General features: G+C 43.3%; 2 protein-coding genes across 3 annotated transcripts in view; one reads left to right on the top strand and one right to left on the bottom strand.

Annotated features, from left to right (window-relative positions):
* trip4 (thyroid hormone receptor interactor 4) overlaps nucleotides 1–18,658 on the bottom strand; it is a 57,552-nt gene extending 38,894 nt beyond the window's left edge. For both annotated transcript variants that reach the window (XM_083558748.1, XM_083558749.1), the window contains exons 1-11: nucleotides 18,511–18,658; nucleotides 17,651–17,817; nucleotides 17,450–17,577; nucleotides 17,145–17,363; nucleotides 9,833–9,911; nucleotides 9,585–9,702; nucleotides 8,673–8,888; nucleotides 8,160–8,286; nucleotides 7,805–7,983; nucleotides 6,847–6,971; nucleotides 6,508–6,599 (exon numbers count right to left, since the gene is read on the bottom strand). In XM_083558748.1, coding sequence (XP_083414874.1) covers nucleotides 6,508–6,599; nucleotides 6,847–6,971; nucleotides 7,805–7,983; nucleotides 8,160–8,286; nucleotides 8,673–8,888; nucleotides 9,585–9,702; nucleotides 9,833–9,911; nucleotides 17,145–17,363; nucleotides 17,450–17,577; nucleotides 17,651–17,817; nucleotides 18,511–18,590 — 1,530 coding nt within the window. In that variant the 5' untranslated portion in view covers nucleotides 18,591–18,658. The remainder of the gene's footprint in view (nucleotides 1–6,507; nucleotides 6,600–6,846; nucleotides 6,972–7,804; nucleotides 7,984–8,159; nucleotides 8,287–8,672; nucleotides 8,889–9,584; nucleotides 9,703–9,832; nucleotides 9,912–17,144; nucleotides 17,364–17,449; nucleotides 17,578–17,650; nucleotides 17,818–18,510) is intronic.
* The window catches only part of rxfp3.3a2 (relaxin family peptide receptor 3.3a2), a 446,825-nt gene that overhangs the window by 322,648 nt on the left and 98,470 nt on the right, over nucleotides 1–25,707 (top strand). The gene's annotated exons all lie outside the window — the stretch shown is intronic.

Here is a 25,707-nt window from a genome sequence, read left to right as displayed (position 1 = left end):
CATAAACAGCACAAAGGCTTTTTACTGTGGAGTAGGAGAACATTTCATAAGAACAGCTTTGGTAAGAAGTTCTCTCTAGTTTTGAACTCATTCAGGTGCTTATTTTTTAAAAAGGGGCTGTTTTATTGTTATCTACCCTACACCACGGAAGCAGAAAACCCTGCCGTAGGATGGAGATTAGGTTCGTCAAAAAACAGTGTTTCATTAAAGGTTCCAAACGTATCCTTGGTAAGTGCGAAGCAAAACGCTGAGTAAATATTCATGGCTTTTGATGACCTCAATTAAACATTTACAGTTCTCCATTTACCATTAACAGCAAGGCATTGACAATAATATTAAAGTGGCAGTAAGTGACCAATAAAATACGCAGATGCACTCTGCAGCTTTGCTAGTAATTGACTTCCTAGCGCTCATTTCGCATGCGGCGTACTATACAGCACAGCTCCGCTTCTGCCTTCGGGTTGTTCAATTAGATGTGGGCTTTTACAAGAAGCGTTCGGAACATGCTTTAATGCTAATGCAAAATTACATTCTTTATAACCATAATTCACTCGTTTAGAAAATTAAGACAAAGGCAGTAGCATGGCAACAAATGCTAGCATGACATCACATGATTCAAACGCTGCGCTAATACAAAGCATTACCGATTTAATCCTTCTGTAGAAAAGCTCTGAAAAGAGTATGTGCGAGTCAGTGTTACTTGCCTGATTTGATTTAGCGCCAGATTGTAAGACTCGCACATACTTGTTCACATCACTGCTTATGGTAGAACGGTTTGATTCGAGAAACATCCAGAGCGTTTACTCAAATAGACGTTTCCGCCGGTTTTATTGAGAACTTCGTTTAAATAGTCGAAATAGTGTAAAAATCCTGCTGATATTCCTGATAAAGAATAAAGAATTACTGTTACCGGCACACTATTTCGACTATTTAAACGAAATTCTCAATAAAACCGGCGGAAACCGGTCAATTTGAGTAAACGCTCGGGATGTTTCTCGAATCAAACCGTTCTACCATAAGCAGTGATGTGAACAAGTATGTTTATCCCACAGTACATTTTTCATGCTCTACTTATGTTGACGCAGCCTGGAAAATGGCCTTATTTCTTTTTTCTGGCCCCTGGTGACGTGTAGCTGTTTGGGCTTGACATTCTGTGAGTGAGTCAGGACCCTGCTGGTTGTATTCTACACAGTACTGCAGAATCACATGCTGTCTGACCTCTCCACCGTGGCAAAACGCCCGGCAGGGAAAGCAATCCTGTATATGAACTGTATGTATGAGTGTGTGTGTGTGTGAGTGGGGGGAGGGCAATCTGTTTCATGCCTCGTCTTTCATACAGACACAGAGTGTGAGAAGATGGTTCTGGAAGGGGTGTACAGGGCTGTTTGAGCTTGGCGGATGTCCAGCGTGGCAACCGAGTGTGCATCTCGCTCTAGAGTGGATCTTTTCAGCGTATAAATATCGCATTACCACACAAGGAAACACAGACATCAGCTGGCCCTTTAACCCGCACTAACAAGGCCAAAGACCCTCCGCTAATCTCGCCACTGGCTCTCTTGGAGACGGAGCCTCCTGACTGATCCAGAAAAAAAAGTGTACATGGACACGCGTGCTGCCAAAAAAGAGGAGGAACCAAAGGAATGATTGAATACAGACGCCTCAGTTGTATGGTCTGTAATCCTCCAAGGTGAAGTAATGAAATTTGTTGCACGTCGTAGCCACGGATGTTGAGATTTTCGTTCACTGTATTCATTATGCAAATGAGCTTTAGAGAAAAATATTTTATTCGTTAAAAAAATACGCCAAAAAGGGATGCAAGACTAAAACCTGTTAGAACTTGTACCCATGTAAACAACTCCGAACAAGCTACGCATATAATAGTCCATACGCATCAAAAAAAAAATCCGCATATGGAGTTTCGATAGCAGACATGCTCACAAACTCTTGCGATGTGGACAAGGTGCATGACCAGGATTAGTTGATAGAGATTGATGCAGAACTCGGCTACAGTCATGGGGAAATGACTCCCCATTCCCTCCCCCCCATGGCTGGCTAAGAAAGAGCCCTGGTGACAGAAGAATAGATGTGTCTGTAATCACCCTGACACGACAGCCTGCAGAACGACTTCGGACTGACAAAGATGTGAAGGCTCCATTCTAGGTCGAGATCAATACAATCAGCTGCAGCTGAACTGGCAGGCGAGAGAGGTGGGGATGAATGGCGTGTCCCCGTTTGAAAAGAATAGGGAAGAGAGTGTGTGTGGAGGTTTGGGGAGGGGGGGCTTTATGGTTGGAGTGGAGGACTGGATTATCTGCAGTTTGGCAGACAGGCAGCATGTTTGCTTTGTGCTGGAGATGTTGGACAGAAAACAACATCTACTACTACATGGTGCCAAAAAATATCATTAATAGTGTAATCAACTTAAATCATGGTCTTTGGGTGCGACATTTACATTTCATGACCTGTTTGCTTGTTAAGGTGCGTAAAGTCAACAACCGATGTTGTTCGATTTCCGTATTCCTTGAAGGAAAGGGAAAAAAGGCACAAGGGCAGAGGATGGAGGCTTTCCACGCTAATCCACGGCATGCTGGAGCGGATCAATATCGCAGCCCTCGGTAATAAAAGCAGCACGACTGTTAAAGTACCTCTAAACAGATGGGATATTGTGCGTGTGTGTGTTTGTGTGTTTAAGCCATCCCAAAAGGAAAAGGGAAGGAAGAAAAAAAAAAGAAAAAAAAAAAAAAAAAAAAACACCCAGCTCCCCTCCTCCCTCCCTGAAGGGCTGTGCACTGCTGTTCCCGGCTCAGCCGAGCTTTTCTTCTTCGAGTGGGTGGAGAAGCGAGCCTCTCATTCTCATTTGGGGAAGGGGAGGATGGGATGGAGGGATCCATGCTCCTCGCAGAGGCTTTATTAGAGCCTTTATTTATGCCCTGCTCCTCTGGTTCTCTCTCCCAAACCCCCCCTTCCATCAGTCCCCTTTCAGACTGGATTTAAACCTGGCCTCTGAGCTGCTTGTGCTCTGTATGGATGAAAAGGCGCACGGCAGCCTGTACCTCCACACCGGCTTGTATGACTCTCTAAAGGATCGGTGGATAAAAGCCCAGGATTGGGGGGGGGGAACAAAAACCATGCACTGAACAAACAAGACAAACACAAGCAAAGAGCATTCCAGCTCAGATTCCACTGTTATTACCAGAGCCAGACAGCAGGCCCATGGGATGAAAAGCAGTTCAGAGAGGCATTTTTACCCCCCACCCCCTCCTTCTCCACCAAAGAACCTGAAAGAACAAGTGTAGCAAAAAAAAAAAATAAATAATAAAAATAAATTCAAGAAGCTCCTCCATTGCTGTCATCGCATAATCACCCTCGGAGCGATAGAAAAAGGGAGCAATTATGTTTCATCAGTGCTATTTTTACATCAGCAGAAAATGAGTGTACATAATTTAGACAACAGTGTCTATGTCAATATCTCATTAAAGCTAATGTGACTAAGAGGTTGTGGGAACACTGGCGGTGGTGCTCACAGATGTTTGCGCTGTCGATCTCGGCTCCCGGATAAAACAAACAATGGGGCTGTTCTTGTGCTTGGACACGGAGATTGGCGCTTACATAAATAGTGGCGAGCATTCAGAAAGAAACAAAAGGCGTCCACAGATTGATCGATTTTGTCAATGTGAGAGAAAAAACCCACTTTCATTTCAATCCAACGCAGGTGAATTTGCCATTTGCTGCTCGTGGACTAACAGTGAAATCCATCTTGCATTGAAACACAAGCACGCACACCTTTTTGACCAAGAGCAGACACAGCATCAAATTGTCTACACAAGCCTTAAAATCAAATGCAGTCAGATTTTCACACTGGTCATGAACTTGCAGAGGTTTCCATAGAGAAAATAAGCCGAGACATTTACCACGGATGAAAGGGAAAACATTAGAGGCCTCAGAGCAGCACTGGACTTCATTGATTTATAATTAATCAAGGACAAGGCTGGGTTGCCATGCTGCTCTGTGACATAATCTCCTTTAAATTCCCTCTACTTGATTTATGAGGACACGAGACAAAAAAAGGAAGATCTTCATAAAAAAAAAAAAATCCTCAGATTGGTCAGAAAAGCTGAAGAAGCTGGAAATAATGTGTTTGTGGTGAGATATGTAGATGGGTCGCCTCAGTGTGACTGCAGTCAAAATGGCAGACGAGGTGTGTTTGAGACGGATAAGGCGCCCTCTGCTGGTTAGACACAGATTAATCTCTAAACGCTCCCAATGACAACAGTGAAACCCTGTAGGGACGTAAAAGGAGCATGACGTTCTGAGAATGCCACAAATCAATTTTATTTTCATGCATCCAGTAAAAGGGCTCCGGAGCAAAGTCAGCATCTTTAGACTGAAGAAGTGGGGGATAAAGAGAGATGGGTAGAGCAACGCAGATAGAGACAGAGGCGACTGATTCTGATGCCAAGCACAGGCACCGAAGCAGCAATTACACCTCCATTTCACAGAGGGAGAGCAGGAAATGAGGCAGGAAGTCCGCTGCAGGCTACATGAGAAGACAGCGCAGAGAGCTCAAGCACAGCTGAAGGAGCGCATGTGTTCACTTCATATGGGGACATTTACGATTCAGGTTTAAGGCATTGACCTTTTAAGAGACACATATATGATGGATAAATTGAAGAAGAAAGAGGGTGAGAGTGTGAGACAGAGAGAGCGAGAGAGTAAGGGATGGAGAAAAGCTAATCAGAGAGCGCTTGAGAGAGAGGGAAAGAGAGAGCGCGGTAGTGAGATACAGACTTATATTTCGATAAAAGAGAGCAACATAAACTAACAAAAAGACAGCGTGTGCAAGCAGAAACAAGAAAGCAATAAATGCATAGAAAGACAGTGTAGATAAAATGTGAAAGAAAGACAGCTTGATAGTGACAGCAAGTGAGCAGTTGCAAAAGAGCAAACAATACAGGAAAGCAATAAAGTAAAAGAGATATTAGAGAATGATAAACAGACAGATAGTGAAAGTGCAGAGTAACATATCAGATAGAGATAATGGAAAGCAATAGTTGGTGGAAGGAAATAAACAGACAATGTTTGCAGAGACAGCTAGCAAGATGGAGATTTTATATATCTAGGAGACAGGAAGGAGACAGGAAGGTGTCTCGCTTTTACCAAAAAGGTGGAGGTTTGCAGGACTCTGTGTACTGCGTGTGTAAATATAAAAAATATGCAACAACTAATCGATGATAATCGATAATAAATAAAATAGGTGTCAACCGAATCTGTTAGCGATTAGTTGGGCTGCTCATTTTACGGCTGTGCGTAACATAACAGCTTAACTGCCTGTTAAAACGGCGGACAGTACAGGATCAACCGGCAGCAAGAAAAAGTGTCCAAAGTCATCAGAGGCAGGGGAGCATTTTATATATTAAACGCAACAAAGAAAACCGTATCTGTAAGTTATGAAAAGCGGAGCTTGTGTGGCATGTGTGGAAGTAACACAGCGATGCATGAGCACGTGAAAAGAAAACACAGGTGCCACAGATGAAGGCAAAACATCAGCACAGTGAGCAAAAACTGTATAATCCTCATCATGTGAAAAAGGTATAGTTTAATGAAGTGCTATTGTGTAAACTGTTTGTATGTTAACGGGGCACTGGATCTGTTCTGGTGTGACTCACTTATAGTGATGAATTCAATTAAAACTCAATCTAAAAACACAATCTAAAAGCAGCAAATAACAGCAGCAGTAAACAATTACATTTTTAGTCACTGTTGTGGTTTTCAGCGAATGATCATGCATTTGTACACCAATGCATATTTTTTCCTTTCTTTTTAATGAAGTCTCCTAGCTTGCTGCGTTTCTCCGTTCCATTCCCCGTTTGCAGCATTGGTCTGCTACAACAGTTAACTTATCTGTTTATGCATATCAATTAAGTATTATGCAAAATGAAATTAATTACATATTCTTGATGCTTATATCTTCACAAATGAACAAAATGTGTATTTATTTATTTATTTTTACAAAAATGGTCAAAACTGTGTTGTATTATATTTGATATAGATCTTTTTAAAGCATGGTTGTCAACTTGCCTTCTGCAACACCCAATGCAAATGATGATTTACACAAATTGCTTTACCTTGCATACTCAAATGCTGTTTTTTTGTTTGTTTTGCTCACAGAAAGAAACAACCCAGCATGAGTGAATTTGTTCAAAGGGGAAATTCCCCATGCTCTCCTCAACAACAAGCAGCCACTATAAAACTTATAATGACTAAAGATAGTTCAACTCAATATGTGGCTCCTGCATTTTTAATTACACTCAAAAACCCTTAATTCAGGTTTTATATAGTTATATTAAGCAAAACATCCAAGTAATGTTTTTATACGATTAATCGCTAAATAATCGTCCAATTAATCGATAGTTGCATCCCTGATATACATACACTTAAATACACAGCACACTGCAGCACAGTGAGAGCAAAAGAAAGAAAGACACACACACATTCACACACACTAACCTGCTCCCTGAACTGCTCCTGGGAGAGGCAGTCTATCATGTTGACACAGCCAAGCAAGCAGCCTGTAGGATAGTCTTTAGGAAACTGCAGATCTGGGGAATTGAAACAAAGCTTCAGTGGAAGAAAACATTTAGTTGAGTTCATCAGTGAAATATACAAACACTGAAAACGTTCAGATTTATAACCTGTCTGAATATGTTTTACTGCTCACTTACAGTGGACCTAACTGGCTGAGTTCATTGCATTGCACTGCAGTAAATCTTGTTAGGTGACACATTTACCAAATAATACACCTTTTTATAAAAAATCAGAAGAGACCCGCTCAGTGTCGCAACACACCTTGTTTATAAATCAGGCGATACATAGCCTCGACTTGTGCAATTTCCTGAGGTGTGGGTCTTTTGGCTGCGGCGGCAATCCACAGACGCCCTCTGTGGGAAGTGTACCATGTCCTGCCCTCCATTCTGCAACAAAAAACACTTTATCTTAAACCAGCATTTTTCAGGGAACATTTACACAAAGGCTGCATTTGCACTCGGGGGCCCAGATGCACAATCCCTGTGCTTCATGATTTACAAGTTATGACCGCATAAGTATTCATTCTGTCGCTGTGGAACCTCGAAATGTTGAATGGACCTTCTTCTAGAAAGAGATGTGGTTATAGAATAAATATTTTGCTTGCTAAAGAAATATTGCGTCATCGGTCCGTTTAAACAGGGAGTTTATTGCTCTATTTTGCCACCTAGTGAAATAACCAGTGGAGGTTAACATTCATTTTAACAAACCTTTCAAATCAATTACAGATCGAGATCATTCTGGCCATTAGGTGACCAGATGTTCAGCATCAAGCAGTTTTCTACACCAAACTGTCTGTTTGTTTGTGTGTTTGAGCGTAAGAGAAGTAAACCTACAAAGTGTGTAGATCAGAATGAACGGGTAGTGAATGATTTGGATGACTCTCAAAACGAGAACACAGCTAGCTTACGTGTGCATGTGTGTGTTTATACTGTGTGTCATGGAATAAGAATAGAGATTGGCGTTAGTTTTATTATTCTTTTATTAGAAGCTTTTATCCAAACTGGATTACAAGGAATCCAGTCTAAACATGAAGCTCGTGAGAGCAGCAATATTTGCTTTATCTGACTGATAAGAAAATGGGTGGAATCTATTTCTGGAGATCTATTTTACTTAACTCCTATACAACAGTAATGCACACCTTCTACTCTATCGGATTCAAGCTTTCAATTGTGCTGTGATATAATATGAGTGACTAAAAGATGTTTTAGTAGTTTATTACCTCTTTATGCCACAGGTCAGAAGTGAGGCCCAGGGCTGGTGCATGCTGAGACACCAGCCTCCATCCACCATTTCCTGCAACTCCCGATCCTGAATCCTCAGTCTAGAGCGCTCTGCTTTCTGCTCAATGCCTTCTGACTTAGACCTGCGAGTGGTATCGCCCCCACCTACATCCACCCACTGCACCACACATACAATAATGCACTTTATTTATAAATTCCAAAATAGTTGGTTTGTTCCAGAAAAAAAGTGTTACTGTTTGAATATTTATTATGAATATGGAAAGATATTTAAAAAATAAAATAAAATAAAATAAATATCAGTAAATATTCCACTGGATTTGAGAGGCCACTCACCTGAGGAGCAGCCTGCTGAATATTCGGGTTGACGAGCTCCCTGAGGTGTTGGCGGTTACCTGGAGCAGAGCTCTTCGGGGTTTGGATGAGTGTCCCGGTGTTGATGGCCTTGAGGGTCTCGTCATATCTAATGAAGACACGCATAAACCTCGGTTCATCAGTCACACTGGCAACACATTCCTCCTTTACCGGGTTTTTTACAGCAGTTTTTCTTGGTTAATTGCAATATAATAATCATTTCTGATTCGTAAAATATATACCAGATGTACTTTTTAAATGGAAAAATTATTAAAAAATAAATAAATAAAAAAAACATGCTTTTTTACTAGACTTATAACAGCTAATATGTAAATGCTGCAAACATTTACATTATAATCAATATGTCCAAGCACATTGTAAGTGCAAGATGCCAAACATTATATTGTATATAACAAACAATGAGAATTCATTTTTAAATAGCACACGTATCTTCCAAAGATCTGAATTTTCTTGCCCGAAGCACGAAGGTCTTACTTGTTGTAATACTGAGTCAGGTTTTCTTCTTCCTCCACAACTCGTCGCCCGGCGAAGTCTAACGTGATCTTACGGTCTTTGCGGGAGGCATGACGAAGCTCCCGGAGCTCCTCATCCCGTTTGCGCAGGGTTTCGCGCTCCTTTGTGGAGAGCCACTGATTGGAGTCGGAGGCAAAATAATCGGACTCATCGTCCAACACCTGAGTTCGGCGAACGCTGAAAAGCGCATGATAGAAAGAAGGTTAAAGTAAATTAGAAGAGACTTTCCAAATGTCAGCAAAATAATAAGTGAACATTTGTTTCCAATACCCAGACCCTGACTGATCTAGTGATAGAACAATATACCCACAGAAATTCTTCCTATAAATCACTGCTCAACTTTCTTAAAATAGTCAGTTACAAGGGCATTAGTAAAATCATCTTCATGGAGCTGAATTTGTGCACAGGGTTTAGATCTCCAAATCAAAGTAAAGAGGAATGCTACTGCATCCGAAGACCTCCTATACAACGGTGGGCGTCCAGCTTTGTGGTAGCAGTTTGGGGAAGAACCACATATGGCTGAAAATGTCAGGTCCCAATACTTTTGTCTATAAATAAACTTTCTTTCGGCTTCTCCCGTTAGGGGTCGCCACAGCGGATCCTCCGCACGTTTGATTTGGCACATGTTTTACGCTGGATGCCCTTCCTAACGCAACCCTCCCCAATTTATCCGGGCTTGGGACCGGCACTGAGAGTGGCTGGGGAAGGTTCCCTGACCGGGGATCGAACCCGGGTCGCAGCGGTGAGAGCGCTGCATCTTAACTACTAGACCACCAGGGGACCTACTTTTGTCTATAAATAAAATATAATATTCCGTTGGTGCTACACAGAGAAGCAGAGCACTACAGGTTTAAAGAAGAAGCAGAGCACTACCTGTTCTTGTCAAACTCCAGCAGCTTATCTTTGTGCTGAATAGCTTTTTCCAAGCCTGCCTTCATACTGGTCTCCTGGTGGGGCAGGTAATCTTTATCCCCCTCAGATGCCACTTGATCTGTCATGTATAAAGAGATACACACACACAATGCCTTGGCAGCTTCGCTGGGTAATGTGCAAGAAGGAGAAATAAACGGATAAATTCGAGGTCAGATATCCCCCCTCGCCAAGATTTGTTTGTTACTCACCTCCCATGAGCTTCTTACGCAGTTTCTGACTTTTGTTCGAGTCTCGCTGCAAAATCTCTTGCTCTTCTGCAGTGCACACCTGATTTCAAAATTCAGGACATTAGAAGAAGACAGAGATAAAGAGTACCCGGTGGTGTTTGGCTGCACCACTGAAATATGACACTCTTGTTTGTCTGACGTTATAATTGTAAAAATCAGAAGCAATTTTCAAAAGTTCATTTTCAGAAATATTTTTGTTCGGCTAAAACCTGAAAGCTCATCAGATAAAAATGAAAATAAATAAAAAGGGCAACACTTTCACCAGAAGCACCTTCAGCAAGAATGCACATATCAATGTCTAGCCATCGGCTAAATTCGGTACAATGCATCAACTGGAAACAAAATTTTACATGGTCCCTTTTCAAATACATTTTAATAAAATAAAATAAAAAGCTATGAGTGAGTGTGGCCTTTTCGGAATCAATTTACACTAGCGGTGCAGAAATAAATGTTTAGCCACATCCAAAACGTTACATACTCCATACAAGTTTACAGAACTGCCATATAAAAGCAATGCCAAACTTCTGCTTTTTTTAATCACAGTCGTGCTAATTATCCAGCGTAACCACACTCTTTCTCTGTTTAAATTTGTATAATTATAACATTTACCATAAACCAAGTTGAATTCAACAGTTGAATCATATTTTATACTAATATGTATGGCAGAAATTCCCTTAAATAAACTTGGAAAAATTTTAATCACTCCTATAAAAACAAATAGTTCAATTCAATGTAAATCCTATAAACCTTCAGGCACATGCTCTTGAGATATCACACTGGCAAGAATCTTAGAAGTGCAGATCAGCTACCGGAAAAATCCAATAGATACATTTAAATAGTACTAGCTGAAAGTACCCGTGCTTCGCTACGGAAGGCAGAACGCTAAGCAATATGGCAATAAGCAGTAAGCACTGAGCAGGACTGGATGATCAGAGATCAGAACGTAACGTCAACAAATAACGTACTACCCCTTTGTAGTACCGATACAGGGCAAACTACTTTAAAAAATTTTTTTATCGTGCATCTAACATCTAATAAGAAACAATGTAGTAAGTTTCATTAGGATCCGTAATGTTATTTAGAAGAATTTACAATGCGTGGGAAATCGCGTTTTTCGCAAGTTAGCCGCGATCCAGGGCGAATTTTTCAAAACCCTTTCTTAGTGAGCACCTAAGACCCAAGAGGAAGGTATGTTCCAAATTTCATTGCAATCCGTTCAGTGGTTTTTGAGATGTCGTGATGAGTGAGTGAGTCAGTCAGTGGTATTTGAGCTTTATATTTATATAGATAGAAGATAGAAAACCATTACCGTAATTTCCGGACTATTAAGCGCACCCATATATAAGCCGCACCCACTGAATTTGACAAATATTTTTATTTTGAACATAAATAAGCCGCACCTGTCTATAAGCCGCAGAAACTAATTAACTTTTTTCAGGCTTTAATGAAAGACAGTGTCTGTTACACGGTGTAACGGGTGAAAAATGTTGTGGCTCCTTTAAGAGCAGAGCGGCATTTTGGGAATAGCCTGACGCCACATTTTTTCCGGTATTACTGCATGTGTACAAGGTCGAGGAATATGTCCTTATTATTTTCTGATGCTCATTTCGAAATTTCTTTGACTAACCCGTAACGATGTTGCCAAGAAAAAATTAAAAAAGCACGAGTTTTGGAAACCTGTCTGTGCTTATATGATTTCTGTTGCAACTGGAGTTAGCGAGCTCTCCCTTCACCCAGACTCAACGCGTTACAACGGCTTGTATGTAAACAGTAGCCTACCAAGAAAGTCATTGGTCACTGTCTTCCTCCTTTCTTTCACAACTATTTCTCTCGGGAGTTTATCTTTTGGCATCGTTGTGCGTTGAAAAAAAAAAAAAAAGTTTTTTCTCCCGATGCCGTGCAGCTCAGAACACAGGTGAGGTGCGTTTTTTTTTCGTTTCCGTTCGGAAATTTCATTGGTCTAACCCAGCCATTAGGGGGGCACAAGCCAGTGTACTCTTAGTGCCGGTCCCAAGCCCGGGTAAATGGGGAGGGTTGCGTTAGGAAGGGCATCCAGCGTAAAACGTGCCAAATCAAATATGCGGATCACAAATGAGAATTTCATACCGGATCGGTCGAGGCCCGGGTTAACAACGACCGCCACAGGTATCGTTAGCCGACAGGGTATCGGTGGAAATTGGGCTACTGTTGGCCGAAGGAGGAGAAGGAGAGGAGGAAGGCGTCTACAGAGACGGCAGGAAAAGGAGCAGTGTAGGAGAGTAGAGGTTAGGGTTGGTACTTTAAATGTTGGTACTATGACGGGTAAAGGGAGAGAGATAGCTGATATGATGGAGAGGAGAAAGGTAGATGTGTTGTGTGTTCAGGAGACCAAGTGGAAAGGGAGTAAGGCCAGGAACATTGGAGGTGGGTTTAAACTGTTTTATCATGGTGTGGATGGGAAGAGAAATGGTGTAGGGGTGATTCTGAAGGAAGAGTACAGTAAGAGTGTAGTGGAGGTAAAGAGAGTTTCTGATAGGGTGATGATCGTGAAGGGGGAAGTTGAAGGGATGATGATAAATGTCATCAGTGCCTATGCTCCACAAGTTGGCTGTGAGATGGAGGAGAAAAAAAGATTCTGGAGTGAATTAGATGAAGTGGTAGATGATGTACCTAGGAAAGAACGATTGGTGATTGGGGCAGACTTTAATGGGCATGTAGGTGAAGGGAACAGAGGTGATGAGGAGGTGATGGGTAGGTATGGTTTTAAGGAGAGGAATGTGGAAGGGCAGATGGTGGTAGATTTTGCTAAAAGGATGGAAATGGCAGTGGTGAACACGTATTTTAAGAAGAAGGAGGATCATAGGGTGACGTATAAGAGTGGAGGAAGGTGCACACAGATGGATTATCTTCTGTGTAGGAGATGCAACCTGAAGGAGATTGGAGACTGTAAGGTGTTGGCGGGGGACAGTGTAGCTAGACAGCATCGGATGGTGGTCTGTAGGATGGTTTTGGAGGCGAAGAAGAAGAGGAGGAAAGTAAGGTTTGAAAGAAGAAAAAGATGGTGGAAACTGAAGGAGGAAGAGTGTAGTGTGAGGTTCAGGGAAGAGGTCAGACAGGGGCTTGGTGGTGGTGAAGAGGTGCCGGATGATTGGGCAACTACTGCAGGAGTGATGAGGGAGGCAGCTAGAAAAGTACTTGGTGTGACATCTGGAAATAGAAAGCAAGACAAGGAGACGTGGTGGTGGAATGAGGAAGTGCAGGAGAGCATTAGGGGAAAGAGGTTGGCAAAACAGAAGTGGGATCGACAGAGTGATGAAAAAAGTAGGCAGGAGTACAAGGAGATGCGGCAGCAGGTTAAAAGGGATGTGGCGAAAGCCAAGGAAAAGGCATATGAGGAACTGTATAAGAGGTTGGACACTAAGGAAGGAGAAAAGGATTTATACCGATTGGCCAAGCAGAGGGACAGAGCTGGGAAGGATGTACTGCAAGTTAGAGCAATAAAGGATGGAGAGGGAAATGTGTTGACTAGTGAGGAGAGTGTGTTGAGAAGATGGAGGGAGTATTTTGAGCAGCTGATGAATGAGGAAAATCAGAGAGAGAGAAGGTTGGAGGATGTGGAGTTGGTGAAGCAGGATGTAGATAGGATTAGTAAGGAGGAAGTGAGAGCAGCGATTAAGAGGATGAACAATGGAAAGTCGGTTGGACCAGATGACATACCGGTAGAAGCGTGGAGATGTTTAGGAGAGATGGCAGTGGAGTTTTTAACCAGATTGTTTAACAGGATTCTGGAAGGGGAGAGGATGCCTGAGGAATGGAGAAGGAGTGTGCTGGTACCGATCTTTAAGCATAAGGGAGATGTGCAGACCTGCAGTAACTACAGGGGAATTAAGTTGATCAGTCACACCATGAAGTTATGGGAAAGAGTAGTGGAAGCCAGGCTGAGAGAAGAGGTGACCATCTGTGAGCAACAGTATGGTTTCATGCCGAGGAAGAGCACCACAGATGCCTTATTTGCTTTGAGGATGTTGATGGAGAAGTATAGAGAAGGACAGAAGGAGCTGCATCGTGTATTTGTGGATTTAGAGAAAGCGTACGACAGGGTGCCGAGAGAGGAGTTGTGGTATTGTATGAGGAAGTCAGGTGTGTCAGAGAAGTATGTGAGGGTGGTGCAGGACATGTATGAGGACAGTGTGACGGCAGTAAAGTGTGCAGTAGGTACGACAGACTGGTTCAGGGTGAAGGTTGGACTGCATCAAGGATCGAGGTTTGCAGTGGTGATGGACAGGTTGACGGACGAAGTCAGACAGGAGTCTCCCTGGACTATGATGTTTGCAGATGATATTGTGATTTGTGGTGAGAGTAGAGAGCAGGTTGAGAAGAGCCTGGAGAGGTGGAGATATGCGCTGGAGAGAAGGGGAATGAAAGTCAGTAGGAGTAAGACAGAGTACATGTGTGTGAATGAGAGGGAGGGCAGTGGAGTGATGCGGTTGCAGGGAGAAGAGGTGGAGAAGGTGGAGGAGTTCAGGTACCTGGGGTCAACAGTGCAAAGTAATGGAGAGTGTGTTAGGGAAGTAAAGAAAAGAGTGCAGGCAGGGTGGAGTGGGTGGAGAAGAGTGACAGGAGTGATTTGTGATAGAAGAGTATCTGCAAGAATGAAAGGGAAAGTTTATAGGACTGTGGTGAGACCTGCGATGTTGTATGGATTAGAGACAGTGGCATTGAGTAAAAGACAGGAGGTGGAGCTGGAGGTAGCAGAGCTGAAGATGTTGAGGTTTTCGTTGGGAGTGACGAGGATGGACAAGATTAGAAATGAGTTTATTAGAGGGACAGCCCATGTAGGATGTTTTGGTGACAAGGTGAGGGAGGCGAGATTGAGATGGTTTGGACATGTGCAGAGAAGGGACATGACTTATATTGGTAGAAAAATGCTGAAGATGGAGCCACCAGGTAGGAGGAAAAGAGGAAGGCCAAGGAGGAGGTTCATGGATGTGGTGAGGAAAGACATGCAGGTAGTTGGTGTAAAAGAGGCAGATATAGAGGACAGGGTGGTATGGAGACGGATGATCCGCTGTGGCGACCCCTAATGGGAGCAGCTGAAAGAAGAAGAAGAAGAAGAGGAAGTTCGGAAATTTCATTGGTCTAATGTTATGTCGCTCAGTTTTTTGGCATGACGTTTGTGAAACCGGGAAAAACCCAGGAAAAATTCATAAATAAGCCGCTTCGTTGTTTAAGCCGCGGGGTTCAAAACGTGGGAAAAAATTAGCGCCTTATAGTCCGAAAAATACGGTATATTCATTAAATAATGTTAACAATACCATAATGCTTTGTATAAGCTTATACTTGTATTATTCTCATTGCCTACCTACTTTCATTTTGACTCAGACACATATGTGGATTCTTGAACTGAACTCAGATCACCACAATTTCAGTTTAATGTATGTTGTACAATTTGAGTTATTACTAAACTGTAAACTCTCATCAAACTGTCATTTAAAACAGAAATTTTGCCAGAAAGTACTTTTTTCTTACAAAGATAATGATATAAAATGTGTCTTTTTGCCTAGTGTCCATATCAAGTACAACGAATGAATCGGTGATTGGTTTTAGTTTAAAGGCTGTGATGGAAGTGAGGGGTTTTAACAAAGCTGTGCAATTGATTTGATTTTATTAACCAGTTGTATTGGAATGGATTTTGACTTCCACAATTAATAACAATCGACTGTGGTATTGGTAAGCTTTGCTAAATGTAGCTAACTGACTTCTGTAGGTTGGTAGGCGCAAAGCTGATTTGAGATTAATGGCTGTCTGACCCTGAGCCGAGAAAACAAAACACCAAACCTGGAAAAAATATTTCTATAATCATAGATTTTGTAACACCAACACCAGGCTGCATTCAGGCTCAACTCACATGCATTAAATCACAAATTTACCATTAACACTTCAACTTTAATTGGTTGCAGTTGATGGTTCTACTTATCCATCAGTCATTGTATCAGTCATTTCTCTCTCCATCAATCAGAGGTGTAACGATACACCACAGTCATGATTCAATTAGATTTTTCAATATTCTCAGAGTATTTTGAACAAAAATGTAATGAACTGAATAGACTCTTTTTTTGTCTGACTCAATGTGCAGCATAAAAATACATTGATTTATTAATCCCTGCGGTTCGAATCTCACGCCCCCGGTTTATTAAGGAATTGCATTTGCCACAACTAATTTGTCTCAGCCTTTTTTTGACGTCATAGGACACTTCAACCAATAAACAAGCAGAGAAACTACACATAGGCTGTATACTGTACAGTACATGTACTCACTATAAATGTGATTGTGTACTGTATTTCTACCAATTTACACAAAATTCATCTCGCTATATTCTTGCAAATGTTTTGTGTGTGTGTTTAAAGTGTGTGGGAGGATGATTTATGGCTTAAACAATGGTGTGTGGCATCTGTTTATCGCGTTTTTTCGTTTATCGCTGGCGATAAAAGAGGGATTACTGTATATTAACAGAAACCCAGCCATTAGGGTTGCACAAGCCAGTACACTCTTAGTGCCGGTCCCAAGCCTGAACAAATGGGGAGGGTTGCGTTAGGAAGGGCATCCAGCGTAAAACCAAATCGAAAATGAGTTTTAATATTGAAACAAAATGTAATGCAAGTTCACCATATCTTCAAATAAATACAATTATATAAAGATTTGACTAAATAAACAAAAGTCTTAGCCGTGAGAAACTGATCATCTGTAACACTATGAGCTCTGTAGCAGCACCACGTGCACCGTTGTGAGCAGAAATAAAGCTCCAAAGTCGGCTAAAACGTCTAACTTCCACACCTCTCTCTCAGGAAATAAAGATCACAACAGTGAGGAACTGGTGTTGTTTAAAAGCTACTAAAGAGCTTTTTATAATTGTCATAACATGGTTATATAACCATACAATAAGCATGCTGGTCATTGTGATTTATATATTTTAAATCTATGGGTCTAATTGTATTTGATGCACATGATATACATTGTCCCATTTTTGCATTGTGAAGTGTGACATCCTCAGTATTTATTCATCTATCCATCCAACTCTCATAAGTCTACTGTGGATTTCACCTATCCATTTATCGATGAATGCCTCCATTTTCTATCTATCTATCTATCTATCTATCTATCTATCTATCTATCTATCTAAATGTCAATAAAAGCCTTTTAAAATTGAATTGGTTTTTTTTTTTTTTAAATAAATGGATATGTGGCTATAATAAAGTCAATCCTGACAAAAACCCAGTGCGGGTCAATACGTACCAGACTGCCACAGAAGAAACAGGGGCCAGAGCCCTCCTGCTCACACACGATCCAGCCACACGTCAGGCAGTTATTAATCAATTTGTGTTTCTGGGCTAAGCAGTCGCAGGTATGGCGCCCAGGCAGCAGGACAGCAAGTCTATCCTGACCCTCTTTGGCATATAAATTCACAAATTTGTTCTTTTTCTTAGTGGAGGAAGAGCTACTGTTCTCCTGTGCCTACACAAAATAAATATAATTCACAACTTAGAGATTTCATATCTGGGGGGGAAAAAAAAAAAACTACTTTTAAACTCATGACAAACCTTCATCAGGTCGATAGGAGTTTTTACAAGCTCTGCTTCAGGTTCAGCCTGACTGATCAGGGCCACCTCTTGCTTGTTCCGTCCTTTTCGTTTTTTCTTCTGAGTGTCTTTTGCTGCGTCTGGACCCTCTGTAAAAATCAGTATGTTTTTTTTTTTTTTATGATCATTTCAGAAAGAAAGAAGAGTGGTGATCTCACACACCTGTTCTCATAGCAATCAGTTCTGGCTCTCTGTCCTGAACTTTCTGCCAATGTTGCCATCTCACCAGCAGCTCATCGAGAAACTCTTTCTTCTTCCCGTCAGTTCCCTGCAGAAGATCTCCGACATACTCTATAATCTCATCTACGTCACTGATGGACAGGATGTACCTGAAACACAATGATTGGGCAGCAGTGAGAGTGAGCGAGAGTGAGCGAGAGTGAGCGAGAGACAAAGAGAAATGTATAGAGACACAGACAGATAGACATGGAGAGAGACTTGTAGAGGGAGAGACATTTAGCAAGACATAGAGGCAGACAGACATGCAGAGACATACATGGACCAAAACATACATACAGACATAGAGAGACAGATTGACATGTAAAGATACATATAGATAGACATGTAGCAAGACATACAGAAAAACATGTAAAGAGACAGAGACATGCAGAGAAAAATACTGACAGACCTGTAGAGAGACATATAGACATGTACAGAGGCAGACAGATAGACAGCTAAAAGGACAGACAGTTAGACATGTAAAGATACAGATGACATGCTGAAAGACATAAGGAAACATATATTTAGAGACAGACAGACATGAAAAGGCAGACAGATAGATATGTAAAGAAACAGATAGACATGTAGAGACAGTTTTAAAGACATTTTGTTGATTTGTTTGTAATTGTGCTAGTAAGTTAAATGAATGTTTTGCTATATGACTAGCTCGTTAGAACGCACAGCTTCAGCTCTCTCACGTCACAGCACACATACTGAAGCACAGCGAGCTAACGGCTATCATGCTACAATGCTAAGCCGGTTGTCTATGAAACGCAGTTAAGATTCACAGCGTAGCTACTCACTGAACAATGTCATCACTCGCTTCCAGACCAAACTGGCTGTTTAACTGCTCCACACACCAGCGATGCAAACAGTCCGACATGATGAAAAATGAGGAATGACGAGGTTTTCCTCAGCAGCTAGCGAGCTCAGTGCTGCCGGTCTGACGTGCTTCAAATTAAAAGCTTCATTCGTTCACATAGTAACTGTACAATAATCCCAAATCTACCAGTACTGACTGATAGAAGAAAAGCCCAGTGAACATATAATATATAGGTAAATAGTATAAGGTGTAAATTCAAAGTCCATTTTGCTAAGCACTATAGTCAAATAAAAAAGGAACTTAAACAATTACAAAGAAATGACTACAAATACAATAAACTAGTCACACACTCACGGATGAACACCTACACCTGTTCATTCATACCATTATCTTACCAGCTTTTCATACACACCACATTTAGAAAAAAAAAAAAAATGAAAAAAAATAATCCAGAATGTTGCAATAAGTCTGTGAACAAAAATCTTACTGATGATCTTATTTTTGACAACTCAAAACCACAGCATGTCATACCTTGAGGTTGATCGGCTACTATTAAGTCACTAGACATAATAATATCCCACGGCGCAGACGTCACTGATATTTTACCTCGGAATGATGACGTCACAGACCATTACCTCATATTGTACACACTACCAGTAGAGCAGATTAGCCGTGTTTCACCATGTTATCGACTTGGTAGGACTATTGTTCCGACCACTAAGGACAGATTCATAAATAACCTGCCTGATTTATCTAAATTTCTCACTAAACCCCTAAATACTAACAATATTGATAAATTGGCTAACAACATAGACACTATCCTCAATAGCACATTAGCCACCGTTGCACCATCCGGTTAAAAAAAGGTTAGAGAACAAACACCTGCACCTTGGTATAATAGTCATATGCATGCCCTCAAGAGAACAGGAAGTAATCTGGAAAGAAAATGTAGGAAAACTAAATTGGAGGTTTTTAGAATTGCGTATAAAGACAGTCTCCTCAGCTACAGACAGGCGCTAAAAGCTGCTAGAGCTGAACACCTGAGCAAACTCATAGAAAATAACAAAAACAATCCCAGGTTCCTTTTCAGTACAGTAGCTAAATTAACAACAACTCAGTTATCTGAAAAATGTGTTCCATCACAGTTTAGTAGTGAGGACTTTATTAATTTCCTCACTGAAAAAATTAAAAGTATTCAAAAACAATTGTGGAGGTCCAACCTCTGACAGCATGTCCTGACACAATCTCACCTAAAACTCCACAACTACACAGGAAGAGCTGTATGTTGTTATTACCAAAGCTAAATCAACAACATGTCTGTTAGATCCCATTCCAACTAAACTACTATAATAAGTGTTACATACAGCTGGTGAGCCTCTTCTGAATATTATTAACACCTCACTTCTCATCTTTAGGTCATGTCCCTAAACCCATTAAGTTATCAGTTATTAAGCCCCTCATTAAGAAACCTAATTTGGATCCAAACACACTATCAAATTACAGACCCATTTCAAATCCCTCATTTATGTCTAAGATTTCAGAAAAGATTGTGTCTGCCCAGTTATGTTCCTACTTACAAGAGAACAATATCTTTAAATAGTTCCAGTCAGGTTTTAGGCCCCATCATAGCACAGAAACTGCTCTAGTTAAAATCACTAATGACCTGTTTTTAGCTTTAGACCAATGCTACATATCTCTGTTAGCTGGATTTTAGTGCTGCATTCGTCACTATAGATCAGGGGTCACCAACCTTTTTAAAACTGAGAGCATCTTCTTGGGTACCGATTAATGTTAAGGGCTACCAGTTTGATACACACTTCTGAAATAACAAATTTGCTCAATTTCCTTTAATTATATGTTGTTATTATTAATAATTAATGATATTTATCTATGTGAAGACACTGATCATGTCAATGACTTCTCACAATAATTATCAACAATGATTTAACAAGGTAGGAAACAGATAGATGCAGCTCACTGGTAAGTGGCGCTATGGTAAGCTATTTTTAGAAAAGGTCATAGCGGGCAACCTGGAACCTGCGGGCACCATGTTGGTGACCCCTGCTATAGATCATGATCTTCTCCTAGATCGTTTACAAAATTACATCGGTATTTAGGGACAGGCATTAAGCTGGTTTAAATCCTGTCTGATCGTTACTATTTTGTAGACTTAAATAGAGAGCTATTCAGGTTAATGCAAGTAAATTATGGAGTGCCACAAGGTTCAGTTCTAGCACCCCTGCTTTTCACAATATTCATGCTTCACTTGGGAATGGGATAAGCTTCCACTGTTATGCTGATGATACCTAACTATATATCTCATCGAAATCAGGTGATACAGCTCAATTGGCTCGGATAACTGAGTGTGTCAAAGAATTAAAAGATTGGATGACTCATAACTTTCTATTATTAAATTCTGATAAGACAGAGATTTTGCTCATCGGCCAATAAAACAGTACACAGAAGCTCCAGCATTTCAACCTGCATTTAGAAGGATGTTCTGTAACTACTAGTTAAACAGTAAAAGACCTGGGAATTATTTTAGACAGCAACTTGTCTATTAAATATCATATCAACCATATTACAAAAACAGCCTTCTTCCACCTGAGAAATATTGCTAAGCTAAGAAACATTTTGTCTATATCTGATGCAGAGAACCAGGAAAAAAACAGGAAAAAGCCATAAATTAGCCGCTTCATTGTTTAAGCCACGGGGTTCAAAGCGTGGGAAAAAGTAGCGGCTTATAGTCCAGAAAATATGGTAATGCCAATCTTATCGTCCCTACACTGGCTACCTGTTAAGTTTCAAATTGACTACAACTGCTACTTACTTATAAAGCCCTGAATGTTTTAGCTCCCATGTATCTTTCCAGTCTTCTAACATGCAACAATCCGTCCCGCTCCTTAAGATCTCAAAACTCTGTACTTCTAGTAGTTCCTAGAATAGCAAAGTCCACTAAAGGTGGTAGAGCATTCACACATTTAGCTCCTAAACTTTGGAACAGTCTTCCTGACAGTGCTCGGGGCTCAGACACACTCCCCCAGTTTAAGTGCAGATTAAAGACATATCTTTTTAGCAAAGCCTACACATAACATACATCATATATAATAACCTTGTGCTCCAGTACATCTGATTACATGCACATTTTCAACTTGTGCTTGTTAATATTAAGAAAAACAGCAATGCTAATTCCTCTCCACTGCTTCTACCTTTAAAGAAGTAGATGCCGCAAACATCCTGAACCATCTAGAGACGTACCAGCACCCCCTTGGATTCCACCTCATGTGGAGTTTGGACATTGGACCTCTTTAAGTGTTTAAAGACTATAATCACACTTTATATCACCCAAATGAGGATGGGTTTCCCTTTTGAGTCTGTTCCACTCAAGGTTTCTTCCTCATAACATCTAAGGGAGTTTTTCCTTGCCACAGTTGCCATGGCTGTTCATCAAAGATAAATACACATTGTTCACCTTAACTGTTAAATTCTGTAAAGCAGCTTTGAGACAATGTTTGTTGTGAAAATCGCTATAAAAATAAACTTGACTTGACTTGACTACAACAGCAGAAGACCATAAAACCTGGAAAAAACATAGCTTGGCCTGATGTATCTTGAGGCACACATATGACACCAACAATTAACAGTCTAGACTGGTGGATGTAGCGTATCGGTGTGATGATCATTTCCTTGGAATGCTCTGGCCCTGTTAATACAAATTAATCATTGTTTGAATGCCATGGCTTGTCTGAATATTGTTGCTGACTATGTGCATCTCTTCCTAGACAAAAGTTACCCATCTTCAAATGGGTACTTCCTGCATGATAAAGTACAATGGCAGAAAGCAAATTGTCTTAAACCGGTTTCATGAACATGACAATGGGTTCAGTGTTCTTCACTGGCCTTTCCAGGCTTTTTTTTTTTTCCAGAGATTTGCAGTATTTGAGATTTACAGCATTCAAAACAAAGTGCATGCCTGATGCTATCATGCCAACATGAACCAGAATTGAAAAGGGATTTTTTCCATCATCTTGTGTAATATATACCATGAAAAATTTAGGCTGCATGCACAGTATCAGTATAGTTTCTTAATAAACTGCTCACTGAGTGTTTAATATGTTGTTGTTTTTTATGACACATTTAAAAATGGTGTTTCTCTTTTATTTTGCTTATTCTTTTAAATGTTTTACTTTTTTCATGATTTTAGTAATTTTATGTCAAAGTGCTGTAGTAAGCAAAGTTTTTATGTATGCACATTTACTTATGAACAATGGCATATTAATGAAAAGTTGGAAGAAACTGGAGAAACCAGAGAAAACCCACAAAGACTTGATGCAAAACACAGTAATAAACTGTATTGGATGGATTGGTTTCTGCCATCCATGATTTAAACCACTTTTGCTTTACTGTGACACTTAATTGAATAAGCAGTTTCAAAAAACAAATGGACACACATATCTTAAATAGTCAGTTGTAAAAAAGCCACGATTTATTATCCTGGTCAGTAACCAGATGGCATGGTGATATTACTGGAAGTCATTAATTGTGCCTCATGTGTCAGGCTGCAGACGCGGAAGCCGATATAGTCCGATCATTGTCCTTTTATTTCAACAACCGTACAACACAAAAACACTCATAAGCCGTTGAAAATAACAAACAAAGACATCCGCTCGATACGCGTTGTCCGCTATGAGTTTGAATGTCCCAAGCATAATCCATAAAGCCTTCGGCAATGAGTAATCCAAGTCGGAAGTGGAATTCGCATATACAGCCGGCGGTCGAGCAGCCACGCGATTGTCCAGCTTGACAATATAACGACCGACAGCCTGTGACTCAAGAACGTGAGTTTATGTAGTCTGATCTTTCATGAGCCACAGCTGTCGGTAATCTTGGGAAGCAGCGTGACTGCTATCGAGGGGGGGCGTGGCAGGGTGGATCTCTGACAGCTACAGACGGGGGCGTGGCAGGGTGAATCCCTGACAGCTACAGAGGGGGGCGTGGCAGGGTGAATCCCTGACAGTACCCCCCCCTCCAGGGGCGACACCTGACGCCCCAAAACACACCTATGCCAGGCGGGCCAGGGCACTCCGAGGAAGGCCTCCTTAGACGCCTGGGAGCAACGGAGGCCTGGTGAGCATCCTCTGCGGAGAGCCGGCATGGGAAAACACCTTGCAGGAGGATCCGGAACGGAGCCACGCCCTCGGTGCTGACGGGAGGCTGAGTAAAGCCCCTGGCGGGGATTGGAGCCGGAGCGACCTCCATGGCGGGGAACCGGAACTGGACGCCAACCATGACAATGACCGGGGAGTGGAGGACATCCCGGGCGGAGACCAGGAACGTCGTACCACCCTCTGAGGGACCTGGAGGACCGACGTCGCCGTCAGAGGGACCTGGAGGACCGACGTCGCCTTCTGCGGAGCCCGGGGGCGGGACGTCGCCTTCTGCGGAGCCCGGGGGCGGGACGTCGCCTTCTGCGGAGCCCGGGGGCGGGACGTCGCCTTCTGCGGAGCCCGGGGGCGAGCCGTCGCCTTCTGCGGAGCCCGGGGGCGAGCCGTCGCCTTCTGCGGAGCCCGGGGGCGAGCCGTCGCCTTCTGCGGGCGCTGGGGACGAGCCGTCGCCGTCGGTGGAACCCGGGGGCAGCGGTTCAACTTCCCTTTCGCAGTCCTGGAGCCGGGGTGAGTGCACAGGGAAACCCCTGGGCGTAGGGGCGCTCCTTGGGACCCTTAGGAGCAGATCGGAGCCTACTGAGCAGCCTGGAAATGAGGTGAAGCCTGCCTGGAGATCCACGAGCGGAGAAGGGCTCGCCTGGAGGTCCACGACATCAGTGGAGCTCTCTTTGGGACACTGAAGCGGAGACGAGCTCGTGGGGTCGCTCAGAGGCGGAGACGAGCTCTCGGGAGGAGCCTGGAGCGGAGACGAGCTCTCGGGAGGAGGCAGGAGCTGGGCGGAGCGCTCTGGAGGGACCTGGAGCTGGGCGGAGCGCTCTGGAGGGACCTGGAGCTGGGCGGAGCGCTCTGGAGGGACCTGGAGCTGGGCGGAGCGCTCTGGAGGGACCTGGAGCTGGGCGGAGCTCTCTTGGAGGGACCTGGAGCTGGGCGGAGCTCTCTTGGAGGTCTTGGGGCGGAGCCGAGCTTTCCGTGGGTGAGATGTCGCCTTGGAAGGGGCTCTGGGATGGGGCGTCGTCTGGAGAGGGACTCGGAGGAGTCACTTCGCCTTCTGTGACCGGAGGTGGCGGCGCGCCGCTCTCGTGAAGACTCTGTGGCGGCGCGCCGCTCTCGTGAAGACTCTGTGGCGGCGCGCCGCTCTCGTGAAGACTCTGTGGCGGCGCGCCGCTCTCGTGAAGACTCTGTGGCGGCGCGCCGCTCTCGTGAAGACTCTGTGGCGGCGCGCCGCTCTCGTGAAGACTCTGTGGCGGCGCGCCGCTCTCGTGAAGACTCTGTGGCGGCGCGCCGCTCTCGTGAAGACTCTGTGGCGGCGCGCCGCTCTCGTGAAGACTCTGTGGCGGCGCGCCGCTCTCGTGAAGACTCTGTGGCGGCGCGCCGCTCTCGTGAAGACTCTGTGGCGGCGCGCCGCTCTCGTGAAGACTCTGTGGCGGCGCGCCGCTCTCGTGAAGACTCTGTGGCGGCGCGCCGCTCTCGTGAAGACTCTGTGGCGGCGCGCCGCTCTCGTGAAGACTCTGTGGCGGCGCGCCGCTCTCGTGAAGACTCTGTGGCGGCGCGCCGCTCTCGTGAAGACTCTGTGGCGGCGCGCCGCTCTCGTGAAGACTCTGTGGCGGCGCGCCGCTCTCGTGAAGACTCTGTGGCGGCGCGCCGCTCTCGTGAAGACTCTGTGGCGGCGCGCCGCTCTCGTGAAGACTCTGTGGCGGCGCGCCGCTCTCGTGAAGACTCTGTGGCGGCGCGCCGCTCTCGTGAAGACTCTGTGGCGGCGCGCCGCTCTCGTGAAGACTCTGTGGCGGCGTGGCACGCCCGCGGGAACCTCGGAACAGAGCGGCACGCCTGTAGAAGCTCTGTGACGGCATGGTGTGCTCGCCGACGCTCGGAGATGGTGTGGTGCGTCCACGAGAACCCCGGAACACAGCAGCACGCTGGTAGAGACCCTGAGATGAAGCAGCCCTCTCATCAATACATTGGGGCTGAGCTGCAGGCTCATGGGAGATCCGGCACGGAGCCGCGTGCTCTTG

The sequence above is a fragment of the Silurus aristotelis genome (assembly GCF_946808225.1).
Source record: "Silurus aristotelis genome assembly, chromosome: 13".
Lineage (NCBI taxonomy): Eukaryota > Metazoa > Chordata > Actinopteri > Siluriformes > Siluridae > Silurus > Silurus aristotelis.
Note: the sequence above shows the minus strand (reverse complement) of the source record. Positions and strands in the feature narration are given on the sequence as shown.